At 42.8% G+C, this 15082-nt stretch overlaps 2 protein-coding genes across 3 annotated transcripts in view; one reads left to right on the plus strand and one right to left on the minus strand.

The window, feature by feature from the left end:
* Window positions 1-12179, plus strand: part of LOC120019033 (guanine nucleotide-binding protein G(o) subunit alpha-like) — a 43530-nt gene extending 31351 nt beyond the window's left edge. For both annotated transcript variants that reach the window (XM_038962247.1, XM_038962255.1), the window contains 4 exons: window positions 7459-7588; window positions 7739-7810; window positions 9930-10017; window positions 10320-12179. In XM_038962247.1, coding sequence (XP_038818175.1) covers window positions 7459-7588; window positions 7739-7810; window positions 9930-10017; window positions 10320-10510 — 481 coding nt within the window. In that variant the 3' untranslated portion in view covers window positions 10511-12179. The remainder of the gene's footprint in view (window positions 1-7458; window positions 7589-7738; window positions 7811-9929; window positions 10018-10319) is intronic.
* A 529-nt stretch (window positions 12180-12708) lies between these two features.
* Window positions 12709-14541, minus strand: LOC120019203 (neuropeptide B-like). The gene is made up of 2 exons (XM_038962523.1): window positions 13993-14541; window positions 12709-13311 (listed from the first exon to the last, which is right to left on the minus strand). The coding sequence occupies exons 1-2, from the start codon at window positions 14260-14262 to the stop codon at window positions 13183-13185; spliced, it is 399 nt and encodes a 132-aa protein (XP_038818451.1). The 5' UTR covers window positions 14263-14541; the 3' UTR covers window positions 12709-13182.
* Between the last annotated feature and the right edge of the window lie 541 nt (window positions 14542-15082).

Raw genomic sequence — 15082 nt, forward strand, 5'->3', positions numbered from 1 at the left:
GGGTATACTCCTATATGCTTAATTTAGAGTTATTAATGTGACTTTAGTAGTTCTACAAACGTTGGGCTATATGTTTGGATTTTTAATACATTGATGCGACTCTAATGATGATTTGAAAAAGGTATGAGCTCTGCTTAGTTTTTTGTGCAATCTGTACACACTACATCAGTCAGTCAGTAACAAGTTGACAAGCACAATTTCCCGGCGGCATCCCCTTTGTTTGGCCGGAATGCCCCCTAAAAAAAAGTGTAGACAGACACATCGAGGAAGCAACTGCGTGCGTCCTTATCCAATGCCGAGGTGCATTTTGAAGATATTGGAAGAACTGTCCACATTTATTTTCGGCAGCCGACAAGATGAGTTGGCCTAACGACCAGCAAAAGCATTAGCCTATGTCAATCTACTATCCCCCATAGTACAAAAGTTGACCTATTCTGTGCAATAAATAAATATTTGTTTACACAATGTGGCTGATGTAACAGATCAGAATGTTTAGCTTAAAATGTTGATAAACTATGATGCTATTTCTTCACATTATAAGCGCAGCAATGTGCACACATGGTAGTAGGCTATAAGCCAAATGTTCCATTAGCAGAAAACACCATTATCAAAAGTGACCCCAAATGCAATTATGCATGTAATACTTTTATTATAAAGGTGCATTTTAATAGTGAAAATGATCTTCCCCAAACTTGAAACTCACACGCTGCTTATGTATGCCAGTTAGGCTCTACACCCCTTGTAAAGTGGATTAATGTGATTAATTTTTAAAAGTTATTTGGCCAGTTGTGATACAAACCTTATCAAAACATATAGGCCCATGGGCGAGGCTACATGAGGTGTGCAACTATGATTCGAAAATGAGTTTTTAAAAAGTAATTATTTATTGTGCTGGGTGTCATTCACAAGTGATAGGCTAATATTGTCACCAATCAGACTATTCTTGATTTAATCTTGTCTTTACATATACTAAATAATATGTGACATTTTTTATTTTATTTAGAATGGACCATTATCATGCACCTGTATCGAAACAGGGGCAGCGGGGTGTTAAAGGAATTTAATTCCTATATGTTTATCAACCAATTAAATTAAAACACTCTGCCCATACATAAGAATTTGTAAGATACTTATCAGCATTAAATGGACAGAGACCAGTCTCAAAATCAATCAATCAATAGCGTTTATTCTCGAGAGTACCGATCATAGTATAATTTACATCAGGTTATATAATAAAGATGATGTCATAGGTTTTAATGTCCATCCTCCTCTCGGATACAATGGCAGTATAGTTAGCGTTCTCATTACTGTCTGCCACCTGTTAAACTATCTGCAACCAACCCAAGGTCTTTCCCCTCCCTGGGTAGACACATCATTCAAGCCTGTCTGAAGATAAACCCATTCTTTCTAACAAGGAACATATTACATTCAGCATTATGATTATAATACGTTTCATTCATACAGTAACATCTAAGTCAAATGTATACATATTTTAGTAATTTATTCATAAAAATCCCATAACACGGGGAAAATACATGTCATCTATGCACTTAAATAGCGAATGGAGGACACTTTTCCCCGTGGTTTATTATGCCAGCCAGGTAGGCTATACTCCTGTTGTAAAGAGAAGCAATCTGCTTAATATTAGGAAAGTTGGGAAATAAATATAGTAGGCCTAGCCTATAGAAAGCTGATGGGATCCTCTTTTTAGCAGAGGCCATCACTCTGTTTTCTCACAATTACATAGCCAATAGAAATGTTGCGCAACATGAGCTCATGGGCTCTCATTAAGTGTTTGATTAGATTTGCATTGATGTCAGAGTGATTAGAGAGACAATAGAGTGCTGAGTACCAGGCAGTTATAAAGTTTGGTAGGTTACTAATGACCATCAGCATCAGAGCTAGGAGAAGCCTAATTACCGTGACTCAACGGTCAGGTGGAAATTTACTGTCTTCATGACTCGTGAATATGGTCACCGCAACAGCCCTAGTCACCTCCTATAATTATTTGGGGATTTGGTTAGATGAAAATCTGAATTTTAAACAGCACATTGATAACTTAACCACGAAACTGATGTTGAGGTTGGGCTGTTATTTTAGGAACAAAATGTTGTTTTTCACGCAAAGGTTCTTGTTCAAAGCACTTTTTAATCTGTGCTGTTTATGGTGATATTGTCTATATACAAGTATAGAGTGCAGTGATGTGTCCTATAAGGTGCGTTGGTGGCAAATCTGATGGCCGAATGGTAAAGAACATCTAGCTGCTCGAGAGCACCCTTACCTGCCGGTTAATCTAGCATGGGTAGGATGGTCATCTGAATCAGGGTTAGTTTGGCAGCTGGGGTGAAAGAGGAGTGATTACGATAGAGGAAACCAAGTCTAGATTTAACCTTAGCCTGCAGCTTTGATATGTGCTGAGAGAAGGTCAATGTACCGTCTAGCCATACTCCCAAGTACTAAATACATCTACTAAACAACTGTTCTAATTGAGCTCCTCTCTCTCTAAACTGTTCCAATGGAGCTCCTCTCTCTCTAAACTGTTCCAATGGAGCTCCTCTCTCTCTAAACAACTGTTCCAATGGAGCTCCTCTCTCTCTAAACAACTGTTCCAATGGAGCTCCTCTCTCTCTCTCTCTCTCTAAACAACTGTTCCAATGGAGCTCCTCTCTCTCTCTCTCTCTAAACAACTGTTCCAATGGAGCTCCTCTCTCTCTCTAAACAACTGTTCCAATGGAGCTCCTCTCTCTAAACAACTGTTCCAATGGAGCTCCTCTCTCTCTCTAAACAACTTTTCCAAACACAATCTCCATCCCAAATTGGACTCTATTCCCTAAATAGTACACTACTTTAGACCAGAGTGGTGTACCCTATAGGGAATAGAGTGTCATTTGGGATGTAACCTACTCCAGTCTCCTACACCTGCTCTGTAAAATACACTTCCTATGAATTATAATAACTAACAATATTACCTCTGCATTTCATATGAATTATGAAAACGTAACAATATTACCTCTGTATTTAAAATGAATTAAAATGGTAAACCATATTACCTGGGCTGCGGCGAGAGGCTTTTCATAAGGTGCCTCTGTTTTGCATCTAAACATTGTCACAATGCGTAGTGGGAACTGCATGTCAATATGACACAGACAGACCCTTTTACCTCTGTGTGTGTGTGTGTGTGTGTGTGTGTGTGTGTGTGTGTGTGTGTGTGTGTGTGCTTCACAAATTGGCAGAATATCTGTGTGATGGCCTCTGTCTAGGAGCAATACAATAGTTGATCAACACCACACCACACACACACATACAATCAGCATGTAGGGTCATGGACACATGAAATTGAATGCTGTCAATCAAACTGCACTATAGATGCTTTTATTGACAGAAATGACCCATCACATAAAACACACACACACACACACCCCACTCTAGTCGTAAATCTCTGTGGATGGGGGTACGGGGACCGAGTCCCCCATTTTCAATTTCCTCAAAGACAATAACCCTCAGCACAACACAACACGGCAGGACGGACAGACGGGGAAAAGGTCAAATCTCTCCAAAGAAAATCATTTTTTTTGTCCATTGCACCTTTTTCTAAACAAGATATCTCCACTTCAGTATCTATCTGTTATACACACTTACTGAGAGAGAGGAGAGGGGAGAGGGGAGGAGAGGAGGGAGAATGGCAGAAAAAACATATGACAGTTCTCTGGAATATCTTGTGACATTTATGAGATGAGACTTTTCCTGTGTATTTCACACCCAATTTCACTTCGATTTATGTTTTCAAACACACAAAATGATGAATCACGCCAAATGTTCATTATTTTAATCATTGAAACGTCAACATTGGACCGGGGATGTTGCACCACGTCTCTGGGCAGAGGCTCATCCTGATCTTTATATACTGTGCGTTGTGCTTTGAAATGTTCGACAGTCTTTAGACGTTCAATGGCTCAATACATACGGCCCCTGTAGTAGTCTACGTTTCAGCCCCATAGGGGGGTGTGCGTCATCTAGATGTCAAATAAAAAGTAGTTTGAATGATTGCTGGATGACAGGAAGTGGTTTCTGTTTGGTCGGGGGGTCAGTCTCTTTCTTGAGCTCTCGTTTTCCTCCTTTCTGGTCTCTCCTCTACTCTTCTCTACTTACACACACGGTTTGCTTTTGTTGCTTTTCTGTCACGTTGACTACAGCTAAATCCCACAGACATCGTGTGTGTGTGTGTGTGTGTGTGTGTGTGTGTGTGTGTGTGTGTGTGTGTGTGTGTGTGTGTGTGTGTGTGTGTGTGTGTGTGTGTGTGTGTGTGTGTGTGTGTGTGTGTGTGTGTGTGTGTGTGTGTGTGTGTGCACTGCGGGGGTAGGTTAAATGGTACAGCACTAAAAGGACCAGTGGATGAATGGGTATGTAAGGCCTTTGTCACCCATTGTCCACCTCTCTATCGAAAAGACGACCGTTTTTCACAGGCTTTTTATGACCCATAGTTGTTGACGGTGTGTTTGCGCTGTGGGCGGGGCTGTAATACCTGATTAGGTAAAAGGAGGAGTGGGAGGCTTCATTATAATATCTGTCATTCTCTCTCTTTCTCTCTAAAGTATGTGGTGAGGGACCCAGAGAAAGATGGGGATGGAGAGATGTATTCCTGAACCTCACACACACTCTCTTCCTCAGTCAAGGTCAACGTAGGTCGCAGTTCGTTAGCTAACCCCTAATTAACTATGTAATGAAAGACCGAATGGAACACTTGTTTAATCCTCCAATCACATCGTCTACTAGCCCTCGCCGCCCAGATGTCACGGGCCAGTTTAGTGCACACACACACACACAGCCTGCTTCCCATTGACCTGTGACCCCCTCATTCCGCCTCTAGAGAGATGAGACCCCATCCCAAGTGGCACCCTATTCGGGTCCCATAGGGCTTTGGTGAAAAGTAGTGTACTATATAGGGAATAGGGCGCTATGGGGACGCGGCCTCTCCATTTCACCTCGTCTTCATCAGATAATTAACCGATACTGATGAATGACCAAGGAATTTACAAGTTAAGTGGGGGGGAGAGGGAAAGAGAAGAGGGTATCGGCTAGCATCATTAGTTCATTTTGTGATTGATTGTGATTTTGAGATGTGGTTGAAATTCGTTTAAAAAAAGGGACATTTGTAATTCAGAGTTTAGAATTTAAAGATCAAAACAGGGAATGAAAGAACTAAAAGAACGAGAGAAAGAACAAACGACAGGAAGGACATAAATAAAGAATCCATTATAATAGGGACAGGTCTGTATGGTATATCCTACCTGTCAGATCACTGCCATACATGGGGCCCTACTGGCATTCCATACATGGGGCCCTACTGGCAGTCCATACATGGGGCCCTACTGGCAGTCCATACATGGGGCCCTACTGGCAGTCCATACATGGGGCCCTACTGGCAGTCCATACATGGGGCCCTACTGGCAGTCCATACATGGGGCCCTACTGGCATTCCATACATGGGGCCCTACTGGCAGTCCATACATGGGGCCCTACTGGCAGTCCATACATGGGGCCCTACTGGCAGTCCATACATGGGGCCCTACTGGCAGTCCATACATGGGGCCCTATTGGCAGTCCATACATGGGGCCCTACTGGCAGTCCATACATGGGGCCCTACTGGCAGTCCATACATGGGGCCCTATTGGCAGTCCATACATGGGGCCCTATTGGCAGTCCATACATGGGGCCCTATTGGCAGTCCATACATGGGGCCCTATTGGCAGTCCATACATGGGGCCCTATTGGCAGTCCATACATGGGGCCCTACTGGCAGTCCATACATGGGGCCCTACTGGCAGTCCATACATGGGGCCCTACTGGCAGTCCATACATGGGGCCCTACTGGCAGTCCATACATGGGGCCCTATTGGCAGTCCATACATGGGGCCCTACTGGCAGTCCATACATGGGGCCCTACTGGCAGTCCATACATGGGGCCCTACTGGCAGTCCATACATGGGGCCCTATTGGCATTCCATACATGGGGCCCTACTGGCAGTCCATACATGGGGCCCTACTGGCAGTCCATACATGGGGCCCTATTGGCAGTCCATACATGGGGCCCTATTGGCATTCCATACATGGGGCCCTATTGGCATTCCATACATGGGGCCCTACTGGCAGTCCATACATGGGGCCCTACTGGCATTCCATACATGGGGCCCTACTGGCAGTCCATACATGGGGCCCTACTGGCAGTCCATACATGGGGCCCTATTGGCAGTCCATACATGGGGCCCTATTGGCAGTCCAAATGTTATAGATGTGGCTGGATGATATTATATACTACACACACACACACACACACACACACACACACACACACACACACACACACACTGAACACTGTGATAACACTAGCTGAACAGATGGAGCAAGTTGATAGACAAGGTTGTGTACGAATAATACTCCCAAATAAATAGTATGTGAAAAACAAGTTTTATTATGTGACATTTTGTCAATTGTACTCTGGATGCATCATCTAATGCGCCATTGCGTTAACCCCTGCCATTCGTTCATTTTGGTTTATCAGCTGATTTCACACCATATTAGCCAACACCAGACCTCCAAGGTGTTGGGGTTTTAGTGTAGAATCTTCAGAGACAAACTCACTAATACTCAACATGGACTGTAGCATATCAAGGTAATTGCAAATTAATAATTGTTATGGTTTATTGCGAATAAAAAGTGATATTTTAACCGTATTCATTGCAGTTGAGTGTGACGGTGTTCAACCGTTAGCCCCTGGACCTTTTTAGGAGGAGAGAAGAAAAGAGACTGGCATCACTAAATCCCAAATGAGATCCCTTTTTGTTTTAATGACGTTGGCTTACGCTAAAATACTACAGAGGTTTCCATCATCTCTGGCTTATTCTAAGCCCTCTGGTCGTGTCCCAAATCACACTATTCCCCATGTAGTGCACTACTTCAACCAGAGCCCCGTGGGCCCTGATCAAAAAGACTGCTCTAAATCGGGAATAGTGTGCCAATTGGGACGCAAGCTCTCTGTGGACCTCGAGGGGCTTCACGGAGGACCCAGGTGTTCCTGAAGGACCCAACAGACGGTTCCCTCAATCTGAGTAAATTAATTAACTTACTAATTGTCTTTAGCTAATTGATAAACAGACACACACACACACACACACACACACACACACACACAATCTAAATAGTAGCAGGTGTCCTATTTGAAGCTATGCTGTGAACCTCCTGCTGACAGCTAACGATCATTATCACATGGATCTAAAACACTCTAAACACATTGGCCAAACCACGACCACACTAATAACCCGTTTCACTGGCTGCCCATGTTCTCTACTCCACATAATCAATGACTCTGATGTGTTCCATCTAATGTACAGATTTCTCTCTCGCTCTTTAAAAAAAATATATATATAAAAAATAATTCTCTCCCCCTTCCCCCTCTGCAGGATGTATGATGTGGGGGGTCAGAGGACAGAGAGGAGGAAGTGGATTGGTTGTTTCGAGGACGTCCGGGCCGTGGTATTTGTTGTTTCTCTCAGTGGATACGACATGACTCTAGTAGAGGACCCATGTATGGTGAGACACACCCACTCTATTGTTAACCCTCCATCTTTACATGTCATTTCCCTGATGAACACTATTACAATATTACTACACATGGTCTGACCGTGACAGACGCTATATTACTAATGTTACTGTTTTATCCAATGATCTCCCCTCTTTCAGAACCGCCTACAGGAGAGTCTGAAACTCTTCTCTTCCATCTGCAACAACATCTTCTTCAAGAGTACCTCAATGGTAAGAGACAGTCTATATACTGTAGGACCTCAATGGTAAGAGACAGTCTATATACTGTAGGACCTCAATGGTAAGAGACAGTCTATATACTGTAGGACCTCAATGGTAAGAGACAGTCTATATACTGTGGGACCTCAATGGTAAGAGACAGTCTATATACTGTGGGACCTCAATGGTAAGAGACAGTCTATATACTGTGGGACCTCAATGGTAAGAGACAGTCTATATACTGTAGGACCTCAATGGTAAGAGACAGTCTATATACTGTGGGACCTCAATGGTAAGAGACAGTCTATATACTGTGGGACCTCAATGGTAAGAGACAGTCTATATACTGTGGGACCTCAATGGTAAGAGACAGTCTCTGTGACGGGGTACCTCAGTGGTAAGGCCCTGGTCTAAAGCCCAATTCAAATGAAAAGTTATTTTACGCTTGTAAACAACTGTGTACACGCTGGAATTAGAATGCACAGGAGTGAATGAGACAGAACAGATGGACTGTCAACGACGTCAAAAGTCTGAAAGAATGGTATTTGGTAAGAGATAATGTAACCAGCAATGAGAATTAAGCCCAGACTGGGCTAGAAGAAAATATGCCAAACTAGCCCAGCATGCAAGTTCATTTATTTATTTATTCAAATATTGCATTGCACAGATTTCGCCGTGATTTTTTTTTTTTTGTGGCTAGAAAAGTCCCATCCTTCCAGGAACTCTTCCATTGATAGTTACAGCTACTTGGCCAAGTCTAAACAGAGTTTGGTTGACATGGTTGTCCTCTAGTTGTCCTTTTGCTAATGGACAGGATGGAGAAGACGCTATACACACGCACACACACTGCACACTCACTGTTACGCATAGAGAGTCCATGGGGAGGACAGAGTGGGAACGGATGAGTGAAGCAAACATGGAGGAAGTCTTTCTCCATCTCGTTCTCCCTCTTTCTCACTTGTCATTTATGTCACTCGTGGCTTCTGAGTGGACATGCCTCTGCAATGTCTTTGTCACCACACACCTACACACATGCGTAAACACACACACACACACACACACACACACACACACACACACACACGACCGACCACAGCCTTTGTTCTAGTAGGTCCCTTGTCACTGGTAATTAAACAGCGAACAGTCATTTAGGTGTGCATTCTGCTTGTTTCCAGCCCACACCAACACACACACCCGCCCTCATCAAATGAAAGACAGTGTAACGAGCTTGTTTAATGGGACCTCCTTTAGTATGTTTTTAATGCCCACTTGGTGTGGTGGTGTGTGCGTGCGTATGTGTGTGAGACCGGGTAATTAATCTATCAGGGCGTGTCTGTGAGTCTGCTAACCTGTAACCCTCCACCCACTGTTCCCCCGTGTTAATTACACACCACATTCACACACACACACACACACACACACACACACACACACACACACACACACTCATTATTCTCTTCATTCTCATCAGTTCATCCATCATTATCTAGCCCGTTGTTGTTCTTTTAACCAGATGAACCAAAGCCAGCTAGAATGACAACTCCTCATAGACTTTTAATTGGTTAACTAGTGAACCACTACAGTGAACCAAGTTGTCACCCTGTTCCCTTTATGTCCCTTCATATGGGCCCTGGTCAAAAGTAGTGCACTATATAGGGAATAGCACTCCGTTTGGGATGCAGCCACTGAGTGTTGTGTACTGTGAAAGGGACAGTCAGTCAGGGACAGTGTGTGTGTTGACTCACACACCATAATACTGTCGACAGCTAGATCAATCAATCCTCCTGTAGCCATGGCTTCACTAGGTCATTGATCTGAATTCGCCAGTGATCGCTCTCCCAATCACATGTACAGATTTGACCGTTCATCAACTGGCATTTCCGGTTGATTGATGAGTAGTATAATTCTGCAGTTATATCCGTATCACATGGAAGTGGTATTTACAGTACATGGTTTGTCACCAGTAACCACAATATTATTCTTGTTTTGAATATTGATTTGAATATTGATTGAACATCCTCCCTATTGTTCATCTGTATATTTGTTTACTACTTTATTTATTTGCGTATAATTGCCGACCAGGGATGTCGGATATTTTTTATTTATTAATTTATTTGTTTATTTATTGCAGATCTTATTTATGAACAAGATCGATCTTTTTCAAGAGAAGATTTTACATTCGGGGCGGCATCTACGGCTGTATGTGCCGCAGTTCAAAGGTCAGTCACGCTGACCACACCCTAATACACACACACACGACACGTGTACCACACGCAATAGGTTAAACATATGTGACCAGACTGATAATGCTATTGCAATCCATTGGTGTATGACATGAAATGGCCTTTGATGTTTGTCATTGATAAAATAACAATATACAGGCTTGAGATCAGATGAAGCCATTTTGATAAAATGTTGTATTATCATGAAATGTAACTAACTCTGAAAACGGTATTGCCTTACACCCTCTTTCTTTCCATCTCCCCCTCTTCCCTCTCTCTCCCTCTCTCTCTCTCCTCAGGTGCAGACTGTGACGTGGACTCTGCGGCCCGATACATTGCCGGAATGTTTGTGTCTCTCAACGCCACGCCCAGCAAACTCATCTACCACCACTTCACCACGGCAACGGACACCTCCAACGTACAGATTGTTTTCCAGGTCGTCATGGACACCATCATCAAAGAGAACCTAGAGGCTGTCTCTCTGCTTTGATTGGTTCTAAGAGTTCCTATGAGTTCTAACAGTTCTGATGGTGCTGGTTGGCTTCTGGACTCTGGGGTGAAGTTTCCCTCGGTACAGAGCTAGACTCAGCTTCCCCTCACCAAATCATAACCTTAAAGGGTCAATCAGCAGTTGCTACGTACATTTTTGGACTTAGCAACTGGCCCATTGATTCTTGAAGAATGTAACTTATAAATGCCTCATGAGCTTAATTCAAAATATAAGCTTGTTTTACTCCAATGTTTGTAAACAACGTAAATGTAAACAAATAGCATCAACATGGTTAAAACTAGAATGTTGATATCATGGATTGACAGTCTTTGCATCCATAGCTCTAGCTATGCATTTGAGAGCGGTTACAATTCTCCAGCCCCGTCCCTCAGCTTTTTACCAAAACAGACGGGGAGTACGCTTTGTTATTGTTTCAACTGCTGATTGCTGCTTTTAGTGGGGAAATGGAAAACCGACCCAGGATCAGTGACTAGGGGCTACGTCACCCTACTCCGTTTTCCAGGTTCCGGAAGAAACCCGTTTTTAAGTCGACTTCCTAATGAAAGCCCCTGTTCAGTTCCTCTGGAACTGTTTACATGACTTTTTGGAACGAGGAGGAGGTCCTTTGGAGAACATTTCACTTCCCTCTCCTTGTTTTTGTGAACAATCATGGACTATGGTACATATTTATTTGTGTTATTGTTGTTGTTATGCAACCCTAATCAGAATATGAATAATACAACATCAACATTTAATTGTTAACATACTTGTTATATTTCTTATTCATACCAGAGCTGCCTTAGCAGCTCATTGGAGGGACATTGTAGATGGTAATGATAGGCTTCCTCTCAGCTTTGGTTGCTCGGTTACAGTCATCCGGCTAAATGCTCACTCAGCTTAGTGCATGTCTTAGTGTGTGTGTGTGGGCAGGCAGGCAGGAGTGAGGATTTACCGTTTGTCCATTAGATGCGCGGGCAGTGTGGTACTGCGTGTTGAGGTGTGGAGTTATGGGTCACTCATCCATACAGACTGTGTGTGTGAGGTAAGGGGTTCACTCATCCATACTGTGTGTGTGTGTTAAGGGGTTCACTCATGCATATAGACTGTGTGTATTTTCCTCCCATCCATCAATGCCTATCACTCCTTAATGGGACCGAGATCACAGAAAACAACTGGCTTTATTTAACTGCAGTAAATCTCATCACTCTTTTGTGTCCTGCTCTCTCTCTCTTTTCCTCCCTCTCTCTTCCGCTCTCAAACACCTCTTCCTTTCTCTCTCCTTTTTCTTAATTTACATGTTTTATTTTGTCATTCATTTGGGGATTTTTGACTAAGTTGCCCAACAGACAAGTATCTGTTGGAAGACTATTGCTATCAAACTATTTTCTAAGCATTTATGAGAAATAAAATCTTACCATTATGTATTTATAAGAATCATTCCTAATTGTGCCCGTTTATGGGGGTCTTGGGGGGGGGAAAGTGCCTTTTTATGTACTATTTAAATTATGTTTCATATGCTTCTGTCATCTATAAACATTTTAATCTTGAGTTTTTGGGTTGAGATTTGGACACAGAATTGGATTATGATTCAGTCGATATTGTGAAATAACTTGACCTTGGTGTCTTCAGATCAATTGGCTAGGCCAATTAAATAATTATTTTAATGTTTCGGAGTCGTTTGTTTACTGGCCATGTCGTCGTTTTTAGGAAGAAAACAAAGCAGATTTAAGCAATAAGGCCCGAGGGCAGTGTGGTATATATGCAATATACCACGGCTAAGGGCTGTTCTTAAGCACGACACACTGCGGAGTGCCTTGATACAGCCCTTAGCCGTGGTATATTGGCCATATACCACAAACCCCTGAGGTGCTTTATTGCCATTATAAACTGGTTACCAATGTAATTAGAACAGTACTTTTTGTCATACTCGTGGTATATGGTCTGATATACCATGGCTTTCAGCCAATCAGCATTCAGGGCTCTAACTACCCAGTTTAGAATAGGCTATATAGTGCAACTGACTGCAGAAGAATTTGCTTCAGTGTAAAACATTGTCAGCATGAAAATACTTAAATATAAGTGATTTCTGTTGCTGAGGCTTCGAAATAGGTTGGGTCCTACTGCACAAACGAACATATCCTTCATTTGTTTCCACAATGAATATGTAGCCTAGGCTACTATCAGTCAAGCATAAATACCAATGTACACCAATCAAATTAGCAATATTTGTTCATTTTAATAAAATAAATAAAAGTACTTTGACAGGTTCTGCTCAGCAGGCAACGATTTATGAACATTTAATAATAGCCTACATTAGGCAACGCAGGTAACCTACAACGGAGGGGGGCCGAGTGAGGGTCGGCATAGGGATATTGGGGAGTGTGGGGGGGGGTTGACAAAAGAGCTTTGTAGCCTAGTAACAACTTTCTCTCACACACAAACACACATTGCACTTTGGGTTTTTCGTTTTGTCTTTTTTGTTTTGTTTTACACCGCTAGTATTAAACAAACATTATTCACATCCGTTTTTTTATATATATAAATGATGAGGAAACATTCAATGTCATCGTCAATCAACGGGTCCTTCTTTTTCGCTCACGCTGCCTGCGTTCTCGCCCATCTGCCTCGCGGAAAGTCAACTGTTGTTGGCGCCGGCGGAGGATTTGTTGGTCTCACGCCGCCAGGCAGTCCAGCGAGTCGAGGGAGAGGAACACGTCAGCCTTGCACTGGAACGTACTCGTCCCGTCCCGCAGCAGCTCGCAGCTCTTCAGGTTGGGAGAGATGTCTGTCACACAGATAGCCTGAGAGCGAGAGAAACGGCGAGTTAAATTATGTTCAGTCATTTTGTGGCAAATAAAAGTAGGCCTGTTTAGTGGAAATGTGCTGAAATGTAGAAAAATCGAATGGATACAAATTTAAGAAATGAAAATAATTTATACTTATTGTCACATTGAAATATAGACCGACTAAGACATTTTGTCTTGTCAGTTTGGTTTTAGTTCAGTTTTGTTTTTGTCACGTTCAGGTTACTATTTATAGGCTATTATTCAAGTAGGTCTAGCCTATAGTCTACAATGTATTTAATCGGGCATAAAGACTGCTAAAACGTTTTAATTTCTTTGTGACAGTAGGCAAGTTGCGCGTCTCTGGTGCTAAAAGGACAGCGCCTTTTACGCAGTAGTCTGATATCTGGCGCGCTACTTCCTAGTCGATTCCAATTGATATAATCTCACCTTTAAAAGATGTTTAAACTTTTAAATGTGACTAAGGCACTTTGCCCCCCAAAAATACATTATAACAATGGCAAAATTTGGCAATGGCAATCAAAACACTTCATTCATTCATTTGCGTGCAGGTAGAATCTAAGAATAAATGTACTGTATTTGACCATATATAGGCCTAATGGGGCCTAACCTACTCTCTTTGGGTACCATCTACCTTAGACTTTAATTCAACGATGTTACCTCCCAAATCACACTTACCATGTTTTTGAGCACGGGGGTCTGTCGGTTACCGTCAGTCACCAAGTTGTTATCGGTGCCGGTATTCTCCCCGCTGTCCATCACCGTTTCTTCTGACTCAGACCTCCGGATGTACGGGGACCTCCGGATCCCGGACAGCAGACCCGAGGCTCGGCCGACCGAGTGGTAGCTCGGTCCGGTGGACTGCTTGTACCACGCCTCGATAGGGTGGCACGAGATAAGCATGGAGATACCGACGCACACCACGGCGAATCTAACAGACCTCTCCATCTCGTGACGCTTTTTTACGCAGCTGGATGGAATGTTGGTTTGACGGTTGGTTGGTTCGGTTGTCGTCGGGATGTTTTTGGTTCTTCTGTTCTTGTCTTCTTCTCCGGTGAGCTGTAGCCTAGGTTACTAATATCAACTGACGTTCTTGTTGGCCGGTTCTTCCGTTGGTTGGGTGTTCTCGAATGTTGTGGCCGTTTATATAGGCGCGCGGCACGATCGTGACCTGTCGATTGGATCAGAAGGATTGAATGATTCATCTTTACGCACGCAGATGAACAATCCAATCCGGATTTATGCGTTTTCTCTTTCCCCCTGTGTTTGGGGAGGTAGGGGGAGGTTGACATAGTGACATCACACTGGTCCTCATAATCTGTTTCTTGAGAAAACTAGAAAGTAAATTATGTTTATTGGCATATGACTGGAATTTCGTAATGAATGGTCCAACTTCAGATGCTTTGACTTGACAGAATTGGGAGAGAAAGAGAGAGACAGTCCACTGAATGGATTAGGAAATGTGTTCAAGTGCTCGTAAATTATAGCTATCCTAAAAAGAACACGTTTTCAGTTAGCTTGTTAGTTTATCCTTCGGTAGAACTCCGTACCTCCACAACAGTGTAAATAAGATCCCCATTTTTAGATAACAGCCTATATAACCAATGAATGGTGTGGCTGCTGAACAAGTTGAGGGGACTAAATAACTTGGTGTTACCTTAGATTGTAAACTGTCATGGTCATAACATAAATATTCAATGGTTGTAAAGATGGGGAGAGGTCTGTCCGTAATAAAGAATGATCTGCTTTTATGACACCTCACTCCAAA

This window comes from Salvelinus namaycush, chromosome 2 (genome assembly GCF_016432855.1).
Source record: "Salvelinus namaycush isolate Seneca chromosome 2, SaNama_1.0, whole genome shotgun sequence".
Taxonomy (NCBI): domain Eukaryota; kingdom Metazoa; phylum Chordata; class Actinopteri; order Salmoniformes; family Salmonidae; genus Salvelinus; species Salvelinus namaycush.